Source organism: Pteropus vampyrus, unplaced genomic scaffold (assembly GCF_000151845.1).
Source record: "Pteropus vampyrus isolate Shadow unplaced genomic scaffold, Pvam_2.0 Scaffold598, whole genome shotgun sequence".
NCBI lineage: Eukaryota > Metazoa > Chordata > Mammalia > Chiroptera > Pteropodidae > Pteropus > Pteropus vampyrus.
In genome coordinates this window covers 99,600-115,047 of record NW_011889379.1, presented here as the reverse complement: position 1 = coordinate 115,047, position 15,448 = coordinate 99,600, and the positions used below count along the sequence as shown (strand labels likewise).

Here is a 15,448-nt window from a genome sequence, read left to right as displayed (position 1 = left end):
AGCACCGATCTTACTTGTCTTTCAACAACATCTTCTGTGTGCACAGAAATATGAGACAGAGAAGAGGAGTGGTATCTGCCCTCACAAGCTCGTAATGGGGCTGAAGGCAGCAGAACATCTAAATGCAGAGCAGATCGAAATAAGGGCCTTGTCCAGATTCCCAAAATAATCTGCTGCCAAAGTCTTCGCATCTGTTCTGTCAAATCTTCCCAGCTCATAGACAGGAGATGGAAATCAGTGCTGACACTGATTTTACCAGCTGTCTCTTGTCTTTGAGTTCAGAGACTGAAGCTGGAGCTGCGGAGAACTAAAATACACACAGCCTATTAAAATGAAGCAACAAGCCCAAAATGGAATCACTTGTGCTAAGCCCCATGACAGGAAACCAAGCTTAGTATATAAACTAATTACAGCCTCTCTTAGAAATGTAACTTTTAACCCATCAACCTGGAATTACCTGGTCAGCACTAGTGAGGTCTAGTAGGCCCGTTCCACTCCCCTAAGGAGGGCGGCCTTGCCTGAAACAACGTGTTCTTTGCTAATAATCTCCTTTCACCACCCCTTTTCTGGCTTTAAAAACCTTCCATTCTGCACAACCCTTTGGAGCTCTTTTCTGTTTGCTAGATGGAATGCTGCCCAATTCATGAATCATTCAATAAAGCCAATTAGATCTTTAAAATTCACTCAGTTGAATTTTTGCTACTTAACAAGGCTTAGAAGACAGAACCAGCCAATCAAAATAAAATTTTGAAAATTTCAGGGGTGGCTCCATACTGTAGTGGATAGCACGTCTGCTTTACGTGCAGAAGGTCCTGGGTTTGTACCCCAGGTGGAGCCACGGACCATACCCCAGGGGCTACGAGTGTGTGGGAGGAGACACCCCACCTTCAGATCCAGTCCTTAAGGGGAAATGGCAACATCCGTAGGGCGGGGGTGGAAGTGTGTGTGATGGGGGGGCGGGAATTAAAGAGGGAGAAAACAAAGGAAAATTTCATATGATGGCAACCTACTCCCAACCTAAACAAAAGGAATCATAGCTATACAAAAACTGATCATTTGATAACTCTATGTCATCAAGAAGAAATCATAACACCAAAACAAGCAAATCCTAGCCCTACCCTGGAATAAAAATGATGGGGATACTGACTCATGGGAGAATAGTGTGCTTCTAGTTAGGATCTTGCAGAGGCACGTAACAAAATCCAGACAAGACGCTATGAAATAAAAATGACCAAAAAATACAATGTCAGGAAGCTCCGAGGTCCTTTCACCAGTTAGCACCTGGAGTGTTGCTCAGATCGGAGCTGGATTTCCTGTGTGCCACTTCTTCATCCATAGGCCCTAGGTTTCACCTTACTTCACAGTCCTTTATAATCCTGCAACAGCTACTCTACTTGTAAATCTTCTCCAGAACACTGGCTTTAGACGAGATCAGTCTCACACGCCTTCCTCAGTATTTTGAAAGCAAGCGTGCAGACACTACTGGACCAGAGGGGAAGCCAAAAAACAACAGGAAAAAAAAACAGATATTGGAAAATAAAACAGACTCAAATCTGACAAGATTTTCATTGTCATAATACCTGGTTCAAGTTTCTGACTATCTCTTCTTTCTTCATAAAGGCCCAGAGGGGTCCTCCCCACCCCATTTCTCTAAGTTGTACCAACACTTTCCTCCATCGGTCTCCCCTTTCTAGACTGTAAGGCCGAAGAGGCGATAGGCCTAAATATGGAGTGAGGTCAGAACAGAGGGGCATTTCCTCAAACAGCGTCATGGGGACTAACACGAGTAGGCAGATGGCTGGATGCTCTGATGCAGTCAGTGGCTGGGATACGCTATGACTGAAGCCTGCAATCACAGCAAGTAGGAAAAGACGACAGGAAACAAGCGGGGTGATGCGGCTGCGGAAGTTTGCCAACATATCCTATATTTTATGTGGAATCTACTGCCCTAGCAGATGATATCAGCAAGAAAATGTATAGAAATCACAAAAAGCTTAAGTCATAAACAGGTTGGTCATAATAAGTTTCTAAAGAAAAACATTAACTAAACAGCGTCAGTATGTCTTCCCACACGTTCCTGGATGCATCTGACAAGGTAAGAGTATCAGAATGGAGGCAAGTGAGTGTCTAAACTACAGTAGGTAGGGGTTAGCTTGCTAGCTGGCCCTTTTGTCATACAGGCCCCCCTAAATATCTGGAGGAACACCACTGGTTACTGAGACACCCCACCCCAACTCCAGCAATGCTGTTTTCCCAAGACACCTAGAATGATCCTCCTGTCAGAAGCATCGCCCCATCCCCAGCTCACGCTACACTTACACACATCATCATGGCCAGAAGCTACCGTGGTTCAGACAGTCAAGATCTTGCCATCCTCAAAACACATGATGAACAGGTGAGAAACTTAAAGCACCTTTTCGCCCTCCCTTTCTTTCCCTTCAAATTCACTTTACTCGAAACTGCCCATCATCCTTGAGATTACATTTGAAGATACAAACATAAAACAGGCTTTTTTTTCTAGGACAAGAACATATACATAATTATGTAAGAATGAAGCAGAACTGTCTCAAAATAGCCAGCTTTAATTTCCAATTCACTAATTTTACCAGAAGAATAACAGGGGCAGTACCTGACTCTGATCAGACCAGATCGAGGGGAGATCTCATTTCTAAAAGAATTTCCAATCTGGGCAGCAGCAAAAGGCAACTTTCCTTGGTTGAATTCCAAAAGTCGCTTGAAATTCAGGAAAATCCCCTGTGCAGTTTCTGGTCTCAGGTACCTATAAATTTAAACACATCGGTCTGTTATAAAAAAAGAAATTGTTTTCCAACAAATCTGAAATTCTAGATACGAAACCTAAAAGTCCTAAGTATACTATTTCTACACAAAGCTGTAAAAGCCCTAAAACTAAGTTCTGGAAACAGGTATTTTCCCCAGTGGCAAACGTTCTCCAGCCAGTTTGAGAGAATGTGCCAGGTAAGCGGTATGGCAATCTGTTAGCAATGACCTTTAATTTCAGCGCTCCAGTGAGTCAAACACCACCCTCATAATGTCCCTAAAACCTCTGATATTCTTCTAAGTATTTACATGGAGGTAGATGATAATTTTAGATCCTTTTGAAAATAAGACCCATGCCTAAGTACACTTCTGTTAACCCACGTTAACAGTGTAACTATGGCACTAAAAAGACACCAGTTTAGGGCAAAAATGTAACATCAGAGCTCACTCATCACACCGAGCCAGGCAATTTTTGAGGTTTTTCACGTCAAGCTCTTCTTTCTGGTATTTTACATTTGCAGCCTGAGGTTTCTTTTAATATTTCTCCATATTTTAAAGACATAGCAAAGCAAATACACTCTTACAGCCATTGTCCCTCTTCTGAATTTCACAGAAAATATTCTGTGCAAAACAACTAAGAAAGTGTTCCCAGCGGCCGACTAAAAAATGTTTCATGAAAACAGCTTTAAAAAAAAGAAAAAAAAAAACAATAAAATTTTACCCTCTTCTCACTCCAACATACCCCATTGTTTGGTTATTTGTGGTCCTTTCCAGACTTTACCCAGATATGAGTACGGCGACAGTTTAAATGCAAACTTATAAGGAGAATGTATAAAATTATGTATTCTTTATTTTATACTTTTCCATTTTCTAAATGACTGTAAAAATGTCTCATATTTAACAGCTGCAGAGTATTCTACTCACATAGCAATGTTCTACTTTGCTATAATTTATTTAACCATCCTCAAATTATTGGATAAATAGGTTACTTTTACTTTTAATATATACACACCACCCTTGACAAGTACTGCTTCCTTTCTTTTTGAATTATTTTCTTAGAAAAACTCCTAGGAGCGAGATGATAGATCACAGGATCTGGCTCATTTTATAACACTCTGTATGTATTAACAAAATGAAAGGCTTACCTTTGGCCTCTTTCCACAAATTATCTCAAATCGACCCTGTGTCTTATTAAAATAATTCCAGTAATACATTCGGTCACAATTTTTATTATCCTTAGTTTCTACTCCAAGAAACATCTTTTTGGCTTCATCTTACAAAAACCTACCCTCTCTTACCTTAAAATGAGACCACCAAAAAATACCCAAAGCCATGAAACAGACTACTTTGGCTCAGTTTGTTAACAGTGGACAAAGGATCTGGAAATATCGAGCCTAGGGCTGGATCATCTGTAAACTCTTCACATTTTCTTTACTCTGTGAAAACTATGTCTTTTAAATCAACAAGGTAAAACCAGTGCTATCCACTATGGTGGGCAACTAGTCATGTCTACTTAAATTTAATTAAAATTAAATAAATTTAAAAGTTGCATTCCTCAGAAGCACTAGCCCATTTCCAGTGCTCAACAGCCACAAGTGGCACCACACTGGAAGGCAGCTATGCTAACCCCACACCGCCCGCGCCACGACTGGCTACCACATTGGACAGCACAGAAATAGGACATTTCCATCAATGCAGAACGTTCTACTGGACAGTGCTGATATAGACCAGATGGTTTTAAAGTCTCCTTCAGCAGTAAGTTCAATGACTTTCAAAGTCATTCCTCAACTGTCTTTCTTACACTATGCAGCTATAGCTACATACTATGAGGATCGCAGTTTTATGTTTATGGCAAAAAAATACATATAAACTACAAAATTATATTCAGAAAGAATCTGAGGAAATAAAAATTAAGACTATGTCTGTCACAATTTCTCCTCTTATTTACCTGCACTTTCTACATATCACTTTTCAAAAATTTTACTTATTGACTGATATTGTATTTACCTTTTATTATAAGCAATTTTAATCTCTGTTATGTAAACAATAAGTGATACATACCCAGGCATGTTACCTCCAGGCCCAATGAAGGTCTTGAACATTAAGTTAAAAGATACTGGTGCAGACAGATCATTTCCAGTAATGGGGGACTTTACATTATAGTTCACAAAAAGATCCCCAAGTTCCTGCTGTCCATAGTTATCAAGCTAAAGAACGTGCCAAGAAAATAATTAGTGTAAAAGACTGAGAAAAAACAAGGCGTAAGTATTATATATTAAACCTTATCCATCGTTAAAACTCACCTGAAATAAGGTCAGAATTAACTTAACCTTCAAGATAGCCACAGCAAAACCATAACCAGTTTACCTACGTTTCCTTTACCAACAGAGAAATGAAGTATCTTTCTGAGACTGACCTAAAACTCACACATTCACCGTTTCACAATGAAAGATAAGGTAAAATATCTTTTGCTCGATTATAATAGTTATTGGTTGGCAAGAATCTGAAATCATGTAAATAAATTTCAAGGTTGAATTTTACCACTCTGTGCATATTTAAGAGTTGGGTACACTTCCCTGTCTATTAATTAAATATACATATAACTTTCCTTTTCTACAAGACATTAAGCTTTTTGAAGGCAGAAGCTATGTCTTATTCATCTCTGCATTTTCTAGTATATTGCACATTCTATAAACTGATAATCAATTCCAAACCCAATGATATATGACCTCCAGTTTCAAATGACTATGACAAACCATCTAATAGTAAAGAACATTTAAAACTTAAGATAAATAACTCACTGCCATAAGAACTGAAGCTTCAGAGTCAGAAAAACCTTGGTAAATCACCCAATTCTACCACTAATGGCTTCTGTCACTCAGGATTAAGTGCTTATCTAACCTCTCCCAGCCTCAGTTTGCTTATGTGGAAAATGGAGGAACAGGACCTACCTCACTATAAAGGGTTACTATGAAGATTAAATAACATATGTAAAGTACTTGGCCCAGAGCTGGCAACATAGCACCTACTCAATAAAAGGTGACTATTACAATTTATATTTTCTCCCCTCATAAATCCAATTGACATTGTCACTCCACAGAAAGGTATTCTACTCACATCAACATGTCCCAAATTGGAATGAACAATTAAAAAAACAACAAAACAACAAAAAAAAGAAGCCTCTAGGCTCTATTTGTGTAGAAGTCCTGGGGGAAGTCACTAAACGCCGTATCCCAGGAGGCTGGATCAATGAGGAAGCTGTTCCAAGATATGAACACCATAAACATCCGTGGGTCTCCATGCTTGAGGAGGGAGTCAGAGTACATGGAACATCTCTGCTCCCCAGGCAATTCAAGAAAGATACAGTGTTTTTCTCTGTATTCTTGAAGCCATGATGAAAACAGAAGCCAGGAAGGAAAGATTCCAAGGACATAGACAGGAATCGAAACCCCACAGAGATGAAGAATTCAGCAATATCTAGCAACATTTTATCTGCAGGTACCTTTTGATCAAGCATTTTCACTTCCAGAAATCTAGCCCAAAGATACAGTAGCAAAAATATGAAAGGATATGCACAAAGCTACTCACTGCAGAATTATTTGTAAAGGTGAAGATGGGAAAGACTGTGCCTATCAGCAGGAGACAGGTTCTGTAAACCGGTCCATCTACACATGGAGAATTACGTAGCTACAAAGTGGAATGAGGTGTGTCTCTATATCCTATTCTGGAGGATTCTCTGAGATAGTTTGTTATATGAAAAAAGCAAGTTGGAGAAAAGGATGTATTGAATGCTACCATTTACCTAGAAATGGGAGCATACAATATTTACATGTCTTTGTTTATATTCAATTAAAAAAAAAAAGTTAAAAGAAAGTTTCAACCCCCCCAAGTTAAAAATCAAGTTACCTATGGTGATAGGAAGAGAATAGGGTAGAGAGAAGAGCGACAGACACTAGATGTATTTTAATATAGTGTTTTGAAGGTTTAACTTTGGATATGAAAATTTTTGCTGTAACTATACAATAAACTTAAATTTCAAAAAATAAGACTCTAAAAATTCAAACTAAACCAAAACAATGAACTAACTGCACATCCAGCTGGCGACAACTATTCAGAGAGAATGGCTCCAAGTGACTTTTAAGTTATTAGACTAACATACTGATGTATTCCCAAGGAAATAAAAAATAAAAAGTAAAATTTTAAACTAGTTTCCATATTCATTGTTGATGGCAGTGTGCTGTGATTCTGAGACTATTCATGTGCACAATGTGGGACAAAGCAGATTGATAATGATGCTGGTGTTGCTGAGAACTAGGATTTTTGGTGTGAGTAAAGAAGATACAGATTTAAAATTAATAAATTAAAGCAAAGTCCCACACCTAATGTTGAGTAGAAGTATCGATATGACCTAATCATGATTTTATCTTAAAACAAAAAACCAATTCCTTCTCAGTCCACTTAAAAGGTCTAGAACCAATGACTAATAGCACTCCCACTAATAACTACCAGGGCTCCTTGAAGAAATCGCTGATTACAAGTCTGGGACAAGAAATGTACAAGATGAGCATGAAGTATCTTGTCATACTAGGAAGAAGTGATCAAAGATTACTGAGATTGTGTCAAAAGAATCTAGTAAACAACTACTGGTAGGCAATGATTAGACAATTTGACCATCAATATGGATAACAACTGCAACTGACTGAAAAAGAGCAAATGTTTTAATCCATTAAGTTTATAATTGTAGAAGGAAGGGAGAGAGGAAGAGGCAGGCAGGAACTCATTGTGCATTTCTGAAGGATGCTAGGGAACCAACTAATTGAAAACAGGTTAAAAAAAAAAGACAAAGGCAAGGGGGTGGAAATGAAGCACTTAAACAGTGTCTCAGAAATCAGAGAGTTAATGAGGTTTTCAATATAGAAATATTCTAGCTAATAAAATAGGAATAACAAAATGACAAAATCATGATTTGAAACCCTAATCAATTCATGGATCCAAACAATGATCGCCTCACAGAAGAGATGACCAGGTATTATATACCACCCAACAAAAATACATTACACCACTTAGCATCTTGCCAAAAATACCTAATCGAGCCTCTAGATCCAATTGCCAAATTACAAGAAATATAGAAACAAAGGAACATGTGGAACATCACTAAAATAATGCAATCGGCCAAATCCAGATAGTAGAAAACGCTAAACAAAGAAATGTCTCAACTTAAAAAAAATTTTTTTAATGAAAATGTAAGAAAAAAAGAGATGAATAACTTATAGATTGAAAGAAATTTAAGAAACATATCAACTAACCACCAAGTATGGACTTTATCTGGATCCCAATTTAAACAAAATATTGGTAACATTTAAGATAATCAAGGAAATGTCAACACTGACTAAATATGTGACAATATGAAAAATTACTAATGTTTACCGAAATAACGGTGGTGAGGTTCTTTTTTTTGGATTTTTCTTTTAGATAAATATAATAAAATATTTACAGATGTAATAAAATGATGTTTGAGATACGTTTCAAAGAAACTTGAGGGATAAAGAAAGGGAGGAAAGTGAGTAGGGAACAGATTCAACAAAATTTGATAACACTGAAGCACACTGATGGGTGCTTAAGTATTTTTTATACTATTTCCTATTTTTATATATTTTGAATTTCTCATAATAAAAAGTTAAAGAATGACCTTACACACTGGTACATGCAGAGATGGGTCAGCAGAATCAAAGAGGAGAAGCAGAATTCATTCTGAGCTACTGAATCCACATAACAAGAATAAAGTTCTTCCTACTCCAGAGGGTGAATCAGTGCCTTTTAAAGAAACAGGAATGTTTCATGAAGCTGAAAAGGAATCACAGGCTCTAACAGGTGCAGAAAATGCTGTGCGCTCAAGAAACAAATGGGACTTCAGCCGTGAATCCAGGGGCCATGTATGAGTACTAGGCCATTTCCATGGGTCCCTAACTTTTCACTGAAAATTATATTGACAGCTGTATATGGATCTGATACAACAAATCAAAAAAACAGACTGCTCACCTAGAACATGTATCTGAGATGAAACACAAAGTCAGTGCTCAAACTACAAAATATGACTTAACACGTCAACTAATTACTTCCTGCTTCTGACAACTTACTTGGAAATCAATAAAACTGTTATGACCAAAAACACAAACACACAAAACCATAGTAACCTAACATTGTGAAGAGAAAACAGAGTAATTTAGAGGTAATTAGAAGCACTTTTCATTTCTTCTTTCTAATAAAGGTTATGCCTTTGGAAAAGGAAGGAAATGAGAAATGAATGTGTAGGCTACAACAGTGTCAAAACACAAAAAGTGATTTTCTGAATCATGAGTAGCAATACTAAACCAATGAGCTTCAAGAAAGGAGTAAAATATACGTCACAAGGTCCCCGAATAAACTGCCAGATTAAGAAGATTAAGAAGATTTAAATGAGGAAGGAGAAAATTTCTCAGCTAATATTGGAAAGCTAGATATCACAGAGAAAAATTAAAATGTTAAAAAATAATTAGGGCAACGGTGGAAAAGTATCCAGCAAGTTCTTAGGAGAAAAAAAGGAAAGAGTTAGGGAGTCCTGCACTGAGCCCTAGACATTAATATATCGATGTAAAGGAAATACGCATAAATACAGCACTGGTTGTTTGTTTGTTTGTTTTTTACCCAAGGAAGTAAAGTTTAAGAATTGAGCCATGATGGACCTCATGATAAATATGGTGTTGGAGAAATGGACTTTGCATTAACAGATACACGAGGTGAGAAATCAGCAACATACACACGGGGACATGTGCATCCTCCTGGGGTGAAGACGTATAGTTTTCATCAAATTCTTCAAGTGGTCTGTGACCCACAAAAAGAGTAAGAACTACTTCTGATATAGAAGGTATCCCTGCACTTGGAAAAAGTCATGATAGATTGTCTCTATGGTCTCTTTTGTCTCCCCCTAAAATTTGTCAACTTAAATAGAAATTACAAAACTTCAGTCTACAGAAATTACAAAACTTCAGTCTACCCTAAGGATAATAGGGTGCAGTCAGGGACAGAGCAACCAGAAGCAGATCAACTGGCTGATGAGACAGTACTCATAAAGACGCCCGCCCCCAACCCTCTGCATCGACACCAGACACTATTCGTCATTAGCCTCTCCTCTGGTTTTTGCTATTAAACCCAGAAAACTGGTTTCCAAGGAGAGAGAACAAATTTATACCTATTACACTGACTTGCTAGTTTTGACGAAAATACAAGGTTAGCCACCAAAGGCAGAGAGAGAAGAAAATAAAAATGCAAAAAGAGATGCTAAGAGAAACAGGTAAACCTGGTTTCTTCACAACTGTGGCCAGGGTCGGCACAATGTGGAATTTGACAGTCACTAAATGCTGAAAGACAGACAGCACCTACCCGTGTTACTGTGATAGCATCTCCCAAGTACTCACCTGAGCCAAGACACTTTCCATCTCTGATTTCTTCTCAGCAGAGCACTTCTTATCAGACATCAATTTCTGTAAATGAGCTACAAGAACAGTGTTGGTACATGTCAATTTCAGTCAATGGGGAAAAAATGCGTTTTTGAGTTTCAAAACAATTCATTTTTACCTAAAAAGAAATGAATCCAAGGATAATAAATTTTCCATTTATATGAATCCTTTGGTTGATTTTACAAAGAAAGTCATGATATATTGTCTTATTCTTTTGCTGACTTAGAAATCCTGATTATCTGTACATATCTTTTTTCTTTAATAAGGGACTGAATCTGTATACTTAAGATCTGTGCATCTTAGCCTTTGTATGTTATACCACTCCCCAAAAAAATTTAATTAAAAATTTCTGAGAAAGATTTAATCTAAACCCTTTGTTCTGATCGATCCTCCCTGAAAGACTATTTATCTGAGATGAAGAATCATACCTTTTAATAGATGGTCAGCACGAAAACACTCTCCATTTTTTACATCTTTCACCATGAAGTCAGCAAATTTGTCTACGTGGCCAGAGGTCCTAAGTTAACAAATGCCAAGCCGATCTGTCATTTTCATACAAATTAACACATCGATTTTACCTTATGACAATCCCCCTTCTATGTTTATCCACAGTTCATATCTGTGAATCTGAAAGATGGAAGCATCCATATCTACGATGATGTGCCCATGGTAGATATTAACGTATGCCAGAGAAAATTCTTCCTCAAATCTATTCCCATCCTCTCCCTAAATTCTTCCTTCCCATAGGAAAAAAGACATGAACTAGATTATACGTTTTCACAAGTTGTCAGAGAGTCTGTGTGCTACTCTGCAGAATCCATTAATCCATGCCTACCCTATTAGTATTAGTGATCTAAGCGAAGGTCAAAACCACGGCAAATGTGACTAGCCAAGAATCATACCTCAGTACAGACACTGAATCTTGAGAGTTCTGTCACTGAAGCTACATAGACACTGCTATGATTGCTACACAGTTCCTACTAGTGGGGCAAGGAGCTAAAGAATAGGTTGTCCTGATCTTTTAGTTCTATCATCAGAAATTCATCTTGTCCTAATTGGCTGAAATTATTAAGAGATCGCCCAGAGGGTGCAAACAGTAAAAATTAGCTTTCCCAGGCAACATTAAATGAAGTGAGGAGATAAACAATGGTAAGAATTCTTCTTTCAGTTTTATATTCAAGAAATCCTGCTCTGCTTTCAACAATGTTGGTAGGAATAATCTAAATGTCTGCACTGAAACTTCAATTCAAATTGTAGTATCTAATTTAAAATGTATACACATCTTTGCCCAGAACTTCAAAGAATTTTTACTAAGGAAATGGGCATATACACAAAAATTCCTCTATTGGGATGTTCCGTGCAGTCAAAACTCAGAAACAATTTAACTGCCTACAATATGGCACCAGCTAAATAAATTATGGGACATCCATACAACAGAATACTATGCTGTTATTAAAAATGCTTTCGAAAACTAATGACGTAAGTAGATGTCCACCTATGTCACATGAAAAAAAGCAGTGTGCTGCTAACGCTGATACATACAGAGGGACTTACACAGAAGAAAGACAGAAGGAAAAATACAATTTTAGCATGGCTTTCTGTGAATAGTAGGTGAATGTGTTCTGTATTTCCTTTATTTTCTAGATTTTTACAACCGACAGGGGTAGTTTTCGTAATCAGAAGAATTTCAGCCCTCGAAGTACAAATCTTACTTTAAAACTGGCTCGGGAGTGAGCATGGTGCAATCAATCTCCAGGATCTGCTCCTCCTGGATAAAGTGCTGCCTCCAGGTCTGGATAATGTTGTTCTTCAGAGAACAGCCAACTGGCCCAAAGTCATACAGACCACTGACACCTATAAAATATGAATGAGGAAAACGTGTACTTTACCCGGTGTCAGTCTGAACAAACCAAAGCAAGGAGATGTGAGGACCTGATCCCTGTAAGACTTCATTCACACACTCCCTAAAAGCATATTGAAATCAACAATTCAAATCGCTCAGTACTGAAGAGCCTTACCTCCACTAGCTGACGAAAGTAAAATTAAAAAGCTTTTACTGTTTCTGTTTACTACTTCCATATTAAGATTTTTGAGGAGGATTAGGGAAAAAAAGCAAAAAAGTCCTTCCATGTATACAAGAAACAGAATAAAAATACAGATTCTAGTTTTCTGCCATAGAAATTAGAAAATAATATGTTGCATCGACTGATAACAATGATCTAAAATTTTAGCACCCAATTCTCTAATTTCTTCTTGGGTATTTGAACCACTATCTAAACTTCAAGAAGTTAAACATTTAGAGATCTGCTTAGCCAAACTGGAATCAAGCTTCGGTGGCAAAGTACTAAAAGTCTAATACCATTTAAATGATCTCTGTTGACTATGAAAAATATCATTCTACATTACATCAGTGAATTATACTCACCTACGTACCCTTATATAGCATTCAGAAAGATGCAGAACTTTACATACCTCTGGAGAATGTTTTCTCCTGGCAGTTGCCAGAAGGAAGAATCTAGGGACTCTGGCTTACCACTGCCCTTGTGTGGACGTGCCCAGTACAGCCGGCCTGTGCTACAATGGCCCTCTAACGCTCCAGCCTCCACTGCATTTTAAGAAGTCTATCTAATATGAACAGCTGATGCCTGGACAACACGAGGGGTTAAGGGTGTCAACCCCCAAGCAGTCGAAAATCTGTGTATAACTTTTAACTACCCAAAACGTAACTACTAATAGCCTACTATTGACTAGAAGTCTTACCAAAAACATAAGTGGTCGATTAAAACATATTTTGTAATGTTATATGTATCATACGATGTATTCTTACAATAAAATAAGCTACAGAAAAGAAAATGTTAAGAAAATCATAAGGAGAAAATACATTTATAGTATTTATTGACAAAATTCCACATGGACCTGTGCAGTTCACAACTGATCTTCAAGGGTCAGCTGTATATGGACACATCAAATGCTTAAGACGTGGGCCCCCAACAATTCCCTCCACCCTAATGAGAAAAAGTGGTCTTCAAGAATAAGCAGGGTAGAGGGAAATAAAAATAGATTTCACACCAAACAGCTGATTCTAAACAAACGAAAGCAAAACATCGATCCTTTTCTGCTTTATGAGACCTCATGCAATTAGGTATCAATGGGGCAAGCCACATTTTTGACGTAAGAACAATATCGAAGCCACTAGCGACACAATTGTTCTATCATTAATTCGCTACCTCCATAAATAGCAAAAGCCTGATCGTAGAAAAACCTTCTCTTCAGGGTATCTTCCATTTTTGCTCTGTCTACGATGTCATCTTTGGGTTGTAATGCCAGCTCCTGTAAGGGAGTTTTAAATAGAAAAAAATGTGATTGGAGGGAAGAGTGGGAATTTATCTATGTGAATTTAGTTAATTCCTCAATAAAATTCAACATAAAATTTACCAGACAAGATTTGGTACCCTTAAAAAAATAAAAACCTTAGGATATTTTTCCCCTTTTGTTACAGAAAAGATACCTTTACTTAATTATTTAGGAATGTATATGATCATTTCTAAGATTACGAGACTAAGCTTACTTAGATGCAGCTGCTGGTATGAAATATCTGAATTTTTAGTGGATCACTGTAGCAAAATAGTGACTTAAAACTCCAAACTATTTCAGTTTGGTGACAGGAAATTTATTGTTTGAAATATTTGAGAACAGGCATTAGGTGGGCAGACCTTTTCCTTAAAAGAAAAAAAAATTGTAAACACAAAACCATTATTTCCAGTCACAGGAAAATTTATAAGAGCAAGTATAATGCCTTCTAGGGAAATCCTTTGAGCATACTGAGTCTAGGATCTGGGGGAAGGGGCAGGTAGGGGTCAGGAAGGTGTCACAAAAAAGATGACATTTTGAGTTGCATGTTGACAGGATGAGGAGTCTGCCAGGCAGAGGAAACGAGGCAAATTTTTCTAGGTAAATAGGGATAAAGCAAATGGCATTTGTTTAGAACTTTCCTAAGTCTTTCCCACCCAAAGATATTAAATAAAGATGAACAATACCATACCTACTTACGTTCCTCTTTTGGGATCCCAACACTCACCTTTGCTTCCAGAACCCTCTTCCGGGCTTTGAGCTCGGCGACTGCTTTGTCTACGTCTACTTGGGGTGCTTTAACTTCTTTCAGTTTTCTCACAAGATCTCCCTAGCCAAGAAGGAGGATTTATATTCAGGACTGATTTCAGAAGTCGTTAAGAATGTGTTTTTAAGTATGCCTTTTAAAAGGTAGCTGTTTATGAATGAGGCAATTCAAATGTTTATTATGTGAGAGGTCATTGTGAATAACTTAAGGTCTCTGCCCTCAGTGTTTATAATCCAGCAGAATATACAAACAAGTATACAAATAACTACGCTCTAAGGGTTTAAGGGATTGTTACTAGTGTGGTGTTTTTTTTTTTCCTTTGGGGGAAGGGGACAGTTAGAGAAGGAGCAAAAACAGTGATAAAAATTAGGAAAGAGCAAGATTAGTACTGAGAACACAGAAGAACCAATAAATAGCCCATCCTCTCCTTTCTACTTAGAAAAAATGACTATCTTGATTTTCCACCTATTTCTCTGGCCATTTCTTCTCTGGCCATTTCTTCTACTGGCTCATCTTCCTCTGGCTTTTTCTTAGTTGTTGGAATTCTTTCCTTGCTAATTGCTCTAGATTACTTTGTTCATTTCCAACAACCTATCACCTGTACACTGATTCCCACTCTTACAATAATGTGGCAGAACAGGTCATCTGGGAAAGAAAACGAACAAAATGGTCCAGGAAACTCCAAGTAGAGAAATTAAAGTGGTCAAACTGACAGAGCCCTTGGGTGCCCAAGAGAAGTAACTGCCTTATAAAGGAGTAAGCCTTCCACATAGGCCTTTTAGGATTTTTACAGATTAATGTCACCAAAATAATAAACACTCAGCTCAAAATTTAAAAACCCACGGGTAAACGAGCCACCGTGAGTGAAACTCAACACAAATGACAACAGAATTAGATGCCCCAAAAGTCTCAGAAGGACCAAATATACTTTTTAAATGCTTAAGATGTTTTTTAAAAATAAAAATAAGAATCGAAGACATGAACGAAGAACAAAAGACTATCAAAAATAATCAGGGAACTCAAAAAAGAACCACACAAATCATCTGGAAATGAAGTA

The 15,448-nt window shown here is 37.5% G+C and overlaps 1 protein-coding gene across 1 annotated transcript in view; it reads right to left on the bottom strand.

Annotated features, from left to right (window-relative positions):
• Positions 1-15,448, bottom strand: part of GARS (glycyl-tRNA synthetase) — a 44,514-nt gene that overhangs the window by 21,614 nt on the left and 7,452 nt on the right. Inside the window, exons 2-8 of the mRNA XM_011384611.2 lie at positions 14,353-14,454; positions 13,502-13,604; positions 11,987-12,128; positions 10,703-10,791; positions 10,233-10,309; positions 4,840-4,985; positions 2,630-2,779 (exon numbers count right to left, since the gene is read on the bottom strand). Of these exons, the coding sequence (XP_011382913.1) occupies positions 2,630-2,779; positions 4,840-4,985; positions 10,233-10,309; positions 10,703-10,791; positions 11,987-12,128; positions 13,502-13,604; positions 14,353-14,454 (809 nt within the window). The remainder of the gene's footprint in view (positions 1-2,629; positions 2,780-4,839; positions 4,986-10,232; positions 10,310-10,702; positions 10,792-11,986; positions 12,129-13,501; positions 13,605-14,352; positions 14,455-15,448) is intronic.